Here is an 11,560-nt window from a genome sequence, read left to right on the forward strand (position 1 = left end):
CACACACACACACACACACACACACACACACACACACACACACACACGCACACACACACACACACATATTGTTACCTTTCTTATCACTCCTTTACCAGTGAAGGGAAAGGAGATCCTGGTATCTGGAAGCTGAGAGCCTAGGATCAAATGCTGGACTTGCCGCTTACCTTCGGCAAAACACAAGTGTCTAAGAGTTCCCTCGATGGTAAGACGTGTGGGATTCACTACCTCTAAGGTCCCTTTTAGTTCAAAATCTCTGAACCTATTTTGTCTTCCTCAGGTAGAACTGAAACTCCAAGAGGGCAGCAATTCACGTTTTCTTTTGCATCTCCAGCACCTAGCAGGATATCTCGAGGTTAAATGGATACCCATTTTACCAGTCAGGCCACTGAGGTTCAGGAAGGTGAGTACACAGCTGGTAGGTGATGTGAACAGGGGAAAAATCCCCATCCCCTAGGGGCGGCTTCAGTAAGCAGACCATCTTTCGATCCCTCTCCTCCCCCCATCTTTAGGAAAGGAGTGGGAGCAGGCAGCTGTCGGGGTCGCCCTGCCTCCCTCATTTCAGCCTCGGGATGAGATCTCAGGCTACAACCGGGGTACCTAGGTCAGCAGCACGAAAACAAAACCTGAGCCGAGCCCAAGAAATGAAGAGGGGCCTGGGGCAGCCTCAAAACGCAGCATTTGGGCCCAGCACCTTGGTCCGACCCGCCCCTGGGGGCACCTGGAACGCCGGAAGTACCCCCACCCGCCCCCCCCGCAGCAGCAGGTACCTAGGCCACCGCCAACTGCAGCAGCAGCAGCAGCAGCAGCAGCAGCAGCAGCTTCTTCTCACCTACTCCTCCTGCCGGGAGAGAGCACTGCGCAAGCGCGCTGTCCTGAAAGGCTACCCCACCCTCAATCGCCTGACTCCCGCTCTTCCCAGGTTTTCGAAGGCAGGGAGAAGGGAACCCCAAATCGGCCCGGGCCCCCAGGAGAAGTAGGAATGAATCAGCACCCAGAGATACTTTTGGAAAGCTTTGGATCCTCGATTTTTAAATCAAGTAAGGGTGACCTGAAGTTATTAAGTTTGGGGATAAAGTATCATGGGGGAATAGTTGAAGCAGCAGATAAGGTTATTTATACTAAATTATCTTCACTTTTGCAGAAGAATAAATGGTCTAGTTTCTTCAGTTGCAGTTTTTCCATCTCATAAAAAAAAGTGGGGAGACTGTATGTCTATCAAAGAAGGGGCAATAAGGGAATTGCTTCTGTTCTCTTGGGCCTGTGTGAATTTAAACAAAATTCAGCTGGGTTACCATCTAAGAAAGCGAAACTTTAAAACTTATGTAATAGTCCACTTCCCCTATGTACAGATTACAAAAATTGGAAAATCTCTCTCTCCAACCCTCTCACACATATCCACGTGGTCTTGTCTTCCCCTTGCCCTACTGCAGAGAGTAAAGAGTGTTGGACCTGTTCGTCAAATACCACACTGTTTTAGGCTATAGCTTCTTGAGCCTGCTGGCAGCTGGCGGGGAGAGTCTCTTATCCAGCGTAGTGTTCCAGTGCCCCTGCAGCGCTACCTGGAACCTTCCCTATTCCCTCATCTTCCTCCTGGTTCCCGCTCTGGTCCTCTTCCTTCTGGGCTGCCTGCTGAGCACCCGGGCCAAGCGGCTCATGACAGGTTGCTGTGCGCCGGGCGGTGAGGAAGAAGAGCCCAGTGAAGCTGGCCGGGACTTGTGCATGGGGATGGTGACATACTGTCACTTCACCTTGGCCGCTGCTGTGGCACCCATCACTTGGATCGCAGTGGCATTACTCGGGGGAGGTTTCTATGAGTGCGCAGCCAGTGGGAGCACCTGGGTATCTCGGCAGTTGTGCCCAATCAAGAGGTCAATTGTACCAAGCAGCTGCCACAAGTGCCCTGCCAAAAAGCAAAGCCGGAGTGGATCCAGGATTTCTCGAAGGAACTCAAAGCGCATTCCCAAGTGAAAACTCCTCATAATTTCAGCTCATTGGGAAGAAAGTGGAGAGATGCTAGTCACAAAAGCCAGGGTTGGGGAAGGGTTGGAGAGAGAGGCGATGGAAAGATAGAAGAGAGGAAAGAGGTAGTTTATAGAGAGATTCAACTAGCACACATGAATGGAAGTAGAAACCTGTGACCTTCCACTCAGTCTAACTCAAATGCTATCGTTTTCAGGAAGGCTACCTGGCACATTGTGGGCTTATTAAATGTTTATTGAATGAACAAATGATTCCTTTATCACAAAATAACTTTCTTCCTCAGGCTTTGTTTCACCTGCTCTCAAATGCATGTTTCATGTTTGTGTATTATTCCCTAACTAGGAATAATTCCCTTATAGAATGTAAGCTGGCTGAGAGTCTCTAATCTAATCTTTGTAATGTACTTCCCCAGGCACCTATCAGTGCTATGAATTCAATAACTCTAAATAAATGGCCAAGGAATAAGTGAATTTTAAGTTCTCTTTGCAAAAAAAAAAAAAAAGATGAAAGAATTGTTTTGTCTCATACCTAGAATCTTCCAACATACAAAGAAATAATCTTACTAAACGACAGGAAGAGTAATCCTAATGTTTTTACTATGAGCAGTGTACCCTGTCTGGGTTGTAATGTGAGACACATGAAATTTATATTTTCAATCAATAAGTAATCAACCAATTAACATTTATTAAGTGCCTACTATGTGCCAGGCACCATGTTAAACACTGGGGATACAAAAAGAGGCAAAAGATAGTTGCTGCCCTAAAGGAGCTCACAATCTAATGGGGGAGACAATAGGCAAACAGCTATGCACAAAGCAAGCTATATAAAGGATAATTAGGAAATAATTAAAAGAGAGAAAGCACTGGAATTAAGAAAATTTAGGGAAGGTTCCCTGTAGAAAGTGAGATTTTAGTTGGGACTTGAAGGAAGCTTCCATTTAAGGGTATATGGTTTGGGTTCTTTCCCCTAGTGCCCTGACATTCCTGGAAATATGAATGACTCCACAAATAACAGGTGCCTCTTGTGAATGATGGCAATACTGCTCTCTAGTTTCTCTAATTTAAGCATAATTTATCAAGCATTTGCTATGTGTCAGGCACTAAGTGCTGGAGATTAACAAAAATCTGTCATGCAGAGCTCACACTCTTCAAGGGGGAAACAATATTTATACACATAAGCAAATATATAATTCGTACAAAATAAATGCCAAGCATGGGGGAGGGGATGGAGAGAGACTATCAACTGAATGAATCCAGAAAGGTCTCTTGCAGAAGATGACACACGAGCTAAGCCTGGAGTAGGTAATTAGGAATGGTTTTGTTGAAGAGGTGGAATTTGAGTGAGGTTTTTAAGGCTTGAGAGAGATTCAATAGGCAGAGATTCCAGAAGGGAAAGCTTAGGAAGGAGAACATTCCAGGAACAGAGGTGAGAACATTAATTTGTCCACATGGGCTGGGATGAAAGTCTCAGAGGCTGAATTCTGATGGTCTAAATTATTTGTTCTAACAGGAGGCCATCCCACCTGTATTAAATACTGAAAACTTCTCTCCTATATGAATTGTCTGATATCAAGTTAGCTGTTAGGTGTGGCCAAAAGTTTCACCACATTCGTTGTGTTCATAAAGTTTCTCTCCAGGAAGAATTCCCCATCCTTGTGAACAATAAACTTTTCAGAAGAGATTAATTTTCTATTTCTTTTAAAATTAAATTGTAACCCAAATGATGTCATTTTGTGCTGTGTCCTGCAGGTGGCAGGTTGGACCCTGATAGCTCTTGTTGTGATTGCTCTTCTGATTTTCACGTCCATCACTAGATGCCAATCTCCAGTTAATTTTCTTCACCTTAAGTTCTGGAAACTATATTGTCGAAAGGAAGAAGAGATATTGATGAATGAAGCTAAGAAGCATGCTACCGAATTGGCAGAAGAGAATGTCAAATGCTTCTTTGATGTCTCCCAGCCAAAAGACTTTAGAATACCAAATTATAAAGACTGGGAGAAGATTTCATTGCAATTTACATTCAGTCCTGGAAGTCAATATTACAGTATATAACACAGGTATGTTAACAAACAGGAGGATGACTGTAATATTCAACCATCCAGTAAGGATGTTGTGAATCCTGTTTAAGTTCTGTGGATTCACCTGATTTTACCAGTTCTATTAATGTAATATAATAATAAATACACATTATATGATACAGCATAATGTTATATGTAGAACAACATAACTACATATAGAAAATATTTCCTATTTCTATTTCCTTTTTTTGGTAGACAGTAATTTTGCTAATAAACAAGTTTTAATTCTACCATAATTTGCTTTTTGGTGGTGATACCTTTGCTGTTCATTGAATAATAAATTAGCAGCATTCATTTTGATCCTGGAGATAATAGGAGCCACTGGAGTTCACTGAGTTGGGATGTGTGTGTGTATATGTGTGTGTGATGACTGTACCCACACTTTAGGAAAATCACTTTAGTAGCTCTATGAAAGAAGGATTGGAGTAAGAAGAGACAAAATGGGGACATCAATTAGGAGGCCATCCCAATAAACTTGATCAACATTTTGGACAAGGGAGCAATTAATTCAACCATAGAAGATAGTGCATGGTTGAATTAGTTTGCCAAGGAGTGAAGATATGAAAGGAAGAAGAATGTAACCAGTGCAGGGGTAATATCCTAAAGAAGATTTAGGAGTGAAGGGCTTGGAGTACATGGTGAGAACTAAGAACTAGGTTAAGGGTTATAGGGAATGTTGGAATGATAAAGATTATGATCAGATAAAGAAACTCTGGAGTTTGTGAATAAGGAAGTATTTTTGTTGTTCTTCAGTCATGTCTGACTCTTCATGATTTTTTGGAATTTTCTTGGCAAAGATACTAGAGTGATTTGCCATTTCCTTCTCCAGCTTATTTTACAGATGAGGAACTGAGGCAATCAGGGTGAAGTGACTTGCCCAAGGTCACACAGCTAGGAAGTATCTGAGGCCAGATTTGAACTCAGGAAGATGAGTCTTCCTAACTCAGACCCAGCGATCTATTCACTGTGTCACCTAATCACCCAGGGAAATATTTTAGGTAATGGAAAAAGCAAGGGCATGATCATTTATATGTGTGACTGAAGTGGAATGAGTTAAGGGAATTGAATAGATTGAGGAACTGAACTTTAGGGTATTTGGGGAAGCATAAATCTGTTAGTTCCCCTAGAATGAGGACAGGAATTAGAGAGGAAAGAAAAACTGTGAGCCAGATATTGAATTCTTTGAAGAAGAAAGGAGAATATACTGTGGGTTGATAGTTATATGTCACTGGGATCTGGATTGAGTGATATATTTGAATAAGAGGTTACTGAGTGACAATAGTAGCAAGAGGATTTTGACCAGTATGAGAGAAAGTGTAGCCAGTACTGCACAGGTTAGCAAGGGAAGAAATGTTATCAGGAGGCAGCCAGGTCTCGGTGAGTACCAGAAGGTGGAAAGAGTGAGAAAGAGGTTTAAGATGGAAGTAGATTGGGTAATTATGGAATAGACATTTCAGAATGCGCAGTGGAAGGAATGGGAAGATCTAGAGTGGGGCATTTGATGGGGGTAGAGATTGATGATAGAGGAAGTGAGTAGCTGGGAATGGAGGAAGTGGTTTATATAACAGTTGTGAGGATGAATTTCAATTACTGGAACAGGGAGCTTATAAGGGAGTGATTATGTGTTAACCATTAATGAGTAAGTTCAGGCAGGGTAGCAATGATTGAAGAGAGGTCTGTTGAGAGATTCAAATAATTAGACTGTTCTAGGCACTTATGGCAGGTTGTGATGATAGCCCTAGGAGGGCTGTCTTATAAGCCATTAGATCAGGAAAAAGTATAGGAACTCATTGGGAGGCGGTGTTTACTTTTTTTAACTGGAGAAGGCCCTAAGGAATAAGAAGTGGAGGGAGTCTTGTCCTGAAGCTGGCCTGTCTGGGAGATTGAATGCTGGTGAGCATTGGTAGAGCTGTACTCAGAAACTTAAAATCTTCCCCTTTGGCCATCTGATGTTGACCTTGAGCTCACTTTCTTGCAAACTGCATCTTGACCAGAGTTGCAGTGACCCTAGCATGTTATACTGGACAGACAACATGATGTGAAGCAGCAATATATATACTTCCCTCAAGTGTGAAATCTATGATTTGAGAAAAGGGTGTTTTATTTGGTATCTGCAGATTTCCATTTTTGTTTTCAGTTTGAGAAAAAATTATGTGACTGAAGAAGAATCAGAAGAGTTTGTTTTGGTGGGAATGAGAAAGAAAAAGAAAAGAAAATGAAGCAGAATACACCATTGAGAGAGATGGCTAAAAAAAATCACTGGAAAAAACTGTTAAATAGGATTCTGGGAAAGATACCCAAAAGATCTGAATGAACTGAAAAAAAGAAGAAATAAGCAGAACTAGGAGAGTATTTTATATAATCACAATAATATAAAAGAAAACAATATTGAAAGACTTCAGAACTATGTTCAATCCAATGACCAAAAAGGATTTCAGAGGACTGACAATTAAGCATTCCTCCTGTCTGTTGTGAAAAAAAGTGGTAGAATATCAGTTCAGAATGAGGCATGCATTGTCAGACATGGCCAATGTATGGATTTCTTTTGCTTAATTGTACTTTTTTGTTTTAAGCGGGGTTCTGTTGGAGATCTACAGGAAAAGTCATTGTAAAGGGATCCTTGGGAAGTGATGGTAATATAAAACAAAAACTAAGAAAATGTTTAAAGAGAAAAAAAAGAGCAAAATTTAAGTTCTAATCCTGTTGAGTAAAGAGTTTTCATTTTTATTGTTTTTTTGCATTGTTGTCAATGTGCTATTTGAAACTTTGGAAACTTTGGCTCTGCACTGCCCATACAACTCCTTGTGGGTTCAATCATGGCCAGGACTTTGAGCTCCTCTGTCCAGTGGTCATTGTTTCCAAGAACCAGTGCCAGGGACTCTTCCAAAAACCCAGCTAGCACAAACTTAGGGTCCAGGATCTCAAGATCTCTGACTCACAAGATGGCCTTCATGTCTGGACACATCCACCTTGTGACCAATGTTCAGTCACCTGTGATCAGGCAAAGAAACACAAAGCATAAAAAGCAGCTAGAAGATAAGGCTCAAGATTGCCTAAATGGGTAATAGTATTGTAGCTGTGACACGGGAGCAGTGAATATGCTGTGAGGGCAGGGGCAGGGGAAAGGGCACCAAGTGTTTAAAAAAAACAGCTTTAAAAATACAAGATAGTGGAGACATGATTGGACAGCCATTTTTCAGAGAAAAAAAGGTCAAAGCATTTTAGTGGATTGTAAGTTTCTCAGCCTCTGGCTAAGATCAAATGTAGTATATGTTCTTATCAGTTTAGTATCTCTATGTCCTCTATTTGAAAAGGACATCTAGGTGGCACAGGGGGAAAAGTGCTGGGCTTGGAGTCAGGAAGATTTCATCTTCCCGAGCTCAAATTTGGTCTCAGACATTTATTAGCTGTGTGACTCTAGGCAAGTCACTTAACCCCTTTTGCCTCAATTTCCTCATTTATAAAATGAGCTGGAGGAGGAGTTTGCAAACCACTCTAGTATCTTTGCCAAGAAAACCCTAAATGGGGTCATGAAAGGCCAAAGGTCACTGAAAGGACTGAACAAGAACAAAAGCTCAAGATGATTGTGCAGTGTGATATATCATCCAAAAAGCCCATGTGGTTTTATTCTACAATAAGAGGAACTATTTCCTGGAAGAAAGTAGGGGATAGTTTTTGTAGTCTGCCTTTGTCAGGGTATTGTTTTCAGTTCTAAGCATCATGATTTAAGAAGGACATGGATAAACTGGAGAGTTTCTAGGGTAGGGTATCAAGGGTGTTGAAGAGCCTTGAATCCATGGCAGATATATGAGGACAGGCGGGAGAACCTGAAGATATTTAGCCTGGAAAAGAGAAGTCTCAGGCCAGAATGTTGAAGCATTTGTGGGCATGCTTTGTGGATGAGAGATTATACTCATTTTGCCACCGAAAGTAGAATCAGGAATAATTCACAGACCTTTCAAAGAGGCAAAAATAGGTTTGATATCAGGAGAAAAAAAAAAACAAATTTCCTGAGAATTATCTTTGTTCAAAAAATGGAGAAGCTCCTCTGGAGATAGTGGATTCCGTTTCCTTGGAAGTCTTCAAGCAAAGACTAGAGAGTCACTTGCCAGGTAGGTTGAAATGGAGGTTTCTTGGGGAGTATTGGTTAGACTGAATGGCATTTATATTCTGTGGTTCTATGTAAACATGATATCCATCTAAAAGAATATAAGCTCCTTAGGAAATGGGGTACAGAAATCCATCCTGCCCTACAGGAAAATTGAAGGGGAAGGTGATAAGAGAAGGGAGGGAGAGATAGAAGGGAAGGCAGACTAGGGGAAGGGGTATTTAGAATGCTTGCCATCTTGGGGCAGGGGGAGGGGTGAGATAGGGTGAAAATTTGGAACTCAAAATCTTGTGGAAGTAAATGTTGAAAACAAATAAATAAATAAATAATTACCATTAAAAAAAGAAAAGAATATAAGCTCCTTGAGGACAAGGACTATTTTGTTTTGTCTTGTATATAGTAAGCATTTCATAAATGTTTTCAGAATTAAATTCAATTGTCTACTAAAAGGAAGGTTACAGTCTGATTTGGTGAAGAGAATCTGCAAATTCCGTAGTCTATGGTCACCCTCCCTGATTTTGCTGACAGTTGTAAACACAATTACAGTGTTGTTTTTTTTCATAGAGTCTTTTCTGAAATTTTACAAATAAACTCAAATATAATTTAAGTACCTGTCAAGTTAAGGATGCTTTCCATCTTCTGACTCATACTTTAAAAATAAACTCACTTTAGATAGATCTTCTAAAGTCGTCAACATTGCATAATCTTAGACAAATGGCAGATGTTCTTGGAACCTTGTAAACTTGGACATGCTAAGAATTATGCCTTGAATAGTTGCATGCAGTGGGTGTGGTAGCTATAAAAGATGATACAGAACACATGCCAAGATGAATGAATCTTCCAAATGACCATTCTGCTCCAGTTGAGATAATCTCTTCCTTCTTTGGATTTCTTTCTACTCTTCAATTAGTACCTCATTATATATACTGACTTTTGCTCTAATTGTTGGCATAATGAAATTTAGCGTTTTTTAGTATCAGTATGCGGTGACTAGACATATTATTTGCTAAGTATTTCATGATATGGTCTAGTAGAATCACACTGAATAAAAAGGCATATATGGTATGATCTGCACTCATTACTATGAGATTGTGTATCCATAAGCTAAATATATATATATATATATATATAATGTACATATCTCTCTGGCACATGCTTAATAAATGTTTGTTGATTTTTTTGATTGACCTCCCCAAGCAGACTTATCAGCTGCCATTCATAATACCTAGTATAATTCTAGGTACAAAAAAGACAATCAACTTGTCAGAGATAGACTCAGATAGACCCTAGTGTGAGACTAGAACCAAGGTCTCCACGTGAGTCAATTCAAGAAGTGTTTGTTAAGTGTCTCCTAAATGCAAGACACTGCATTCAACTTTGGGAATAGCAATATGAAAAATAATGCATTTCCTATCCTCCAGGAGCATACAGTCTAACATAAAATGTGATGCTGTCACTAATAAGGATAACGCAAAGTAGATTATGATTAAGGCAAAGGAAAAATCCAGACAAAGTCTGAAGAGGAAGAGATCAATTTCAGATTGTGTGGATATAGGGGAAGATTCAGGTAATGCTTCATGGAGGGAATGACACAACTTGGATCATGAAGGGAAAGAAAGCTTTCAGCTTGCATAGATGAGGACAAAGGAGGTCCTCAGCATGGGTGAAAGGTGAGTCTCGAGAAGATGGGAGATAGCATATTGAATTTAGGGAACAAGTAGTAGTTCAGTTTTCTGGAAATGTAGAGAATACAAAAGGGAAAAATGATTAACGGTGCAGGATAGTTAGGTTGTAGCCATATTGTGGAGGGCTTTGATGTCAAGCTAAAAAGTTCGACTTTCATCCTGCAAGGGGAGGGAACCTGCAGCCTCAAGGCCACATGTGGCTTTCTAGGTCCTTGGATGTGGCCTTTTGACTGAGTCCAAGTTTTACAGAATGCATCCTTTTTTTAAGGGGATTTGTTCTGTGAGCTTTGGATTCAGTCAAAAAGCCACCCTTGAGGACCTAGAGGGCCACATGTGACCTCGAGGCTGCAGGTTCCCCATCCCTGCTCTAGAGGCAATAGAAAGCCATAGAAGTTTTTTGAGCAGGGGAGTTACATAGTCAGACATGTAAATTGGGGGGTTTATTTTAGCAGCTCCCTGGGTGATGAATTTCAAGGAGGAAAAATAAGAATCAGAAATGTCAGTTAGGAGGCTAATATAGTAACTAAGCAAGAGATGATGGGAACATAAAATGGGGTGATGGCAGTGTAAGAGGGCATGTATGCAGGAGATATTTCAGCATGAACAAGAGTTGGAAGATGATTAGATATGAGAGTGAAGATGAAGGAAGAATCAAAAATTATTCTGAGGTTTTGAGCTTAGATGACTGGGAGGGTGTAGGATGGGACCAACAGAAAGAGGGGAGTTGGGGTAGCTAGGTGGCACAGTGGATAGAGCACCAGCCCTATATTCAGGAGGACCTGAGTTCAAATCCATCCTCAGACACATAACACTTACTAGCTGTGTGACTCTGGGCAAGTCACTTAACCCCATTGCCTAGACAAAAAAAACAAAAAACATCCCTAATGTCAAAAACAGGAGAGTTAGGAAAAGGGTTAATTTTTGGGGGGAGGATAATGAGTTCAGTTTTACATGTATTTGAGTTTAAAGTGGTAATGGATGATTTAGTTGAAGAACTCCAGCAGGCAACTAGAGATAGGATGTTGAGAGAGAAATTGGGACTAAACATGTAGTTTTAGTGATTATCTTCATAATTAAAATCACGGAACTGATTATAATCTCTAATAAAGAAAATTTCAAAAGAAAATGGAAAGTGGGTAAGGACAGAAATTTGTATAGGGAAAAGATTCACTCTTTAACTATCAGTTCAAGTGGTCCTGTAGACTACAATAGTAATCCAATTTAGACAGTTATTTTCGACTCTTTACAATTCAGTTTTTAAAATCACAATGCTTCTTTCTTTTGTTTTTAGGCAATTGGGATTAAGTGACTTGCCCAGGGCCACATAGCTAGTGTCAAGTGTCTGGTCTGAGGTCATATTTGAACTCAGGTCCTCCTGACTGTAGGGACCTTGCTCTATCCACTGCACCACCTAGCTGCTCCCAACCACAATACTTCTTATGAAAAGGTAAATATTCTAAGTTAATTATTCTTCACTGACAAATTAGTATATGTCATCCAGGGCCCATGATTTTGTAGCACATTTTTAATCAAATTGTTTATATAGACAAGAGTCGCACAAAAGAAATATTTGCCTGTACCTTCTCTTCCCTCTACCCTTACCTGGCATGTATTTTTATTTGTATTTAACAGGCTTTTAATTTGTATTGACAATGACCTTCAAATGTCACTGCTATAGGGTGATCATCCTCTCTATCTGCTATTACT

At 40.4% G+C, this 11,560-nt stretch overlaps 1 protein-coding gene and 1 non-coding gene across 2 annotated transcripts; both read left to right on the plus strand.

The window, feature by feature from the left end:
• The first annotated feature begins 68 nt into the window (after positions 1-68).
• On the plus strand, positions 69-4,128 carry LOC114033125 (calcium homeostasis modulator protein 6-like). Its single transcript, XM_027848574.1, is given in 5 exon segments — positions 69-403; positions 513-976; positions 1,443-1,861; positions 1,864-1,967; positions 3,732-4,128. Coding segments are annotated over 5 exon segments (1,566 nt in total). The 5' UTR covers positions 69-202; the 3' UTR covers positions 4,110-4,128.
• Positions 4,129-7,292: 3,164 nt separating this feature from the next.
• On the plus strand, positions 7,293-7,490 carry LOC114033237. Its single transcript, XR_003567943.1, has one exon. It is a non-coding gene; the product is annotated as a U2 spliceosomal RNA (small nuclear RNA).
• The last annotated feature ends 4,070 nt before the right edge of the window (positions 7,491-11,560 follow it).

Source organism: Vombatus ursinus, unplaced genomic scaffold, assembly GCF_900497805.2.
Source record: "Vombatus ursinus unplaced genomic scaffold, bare-nosed wombat genome assembly UNPS02006779.1, whole genome shotgun sequence".
NCBI classification, from domain to species: domain Eukaryota; kingdom Metazoa; phylum Chordata; class Mammalia; order Diprotodontia; family Vombatidae; genus Vombatus; species Vombatus ursinus.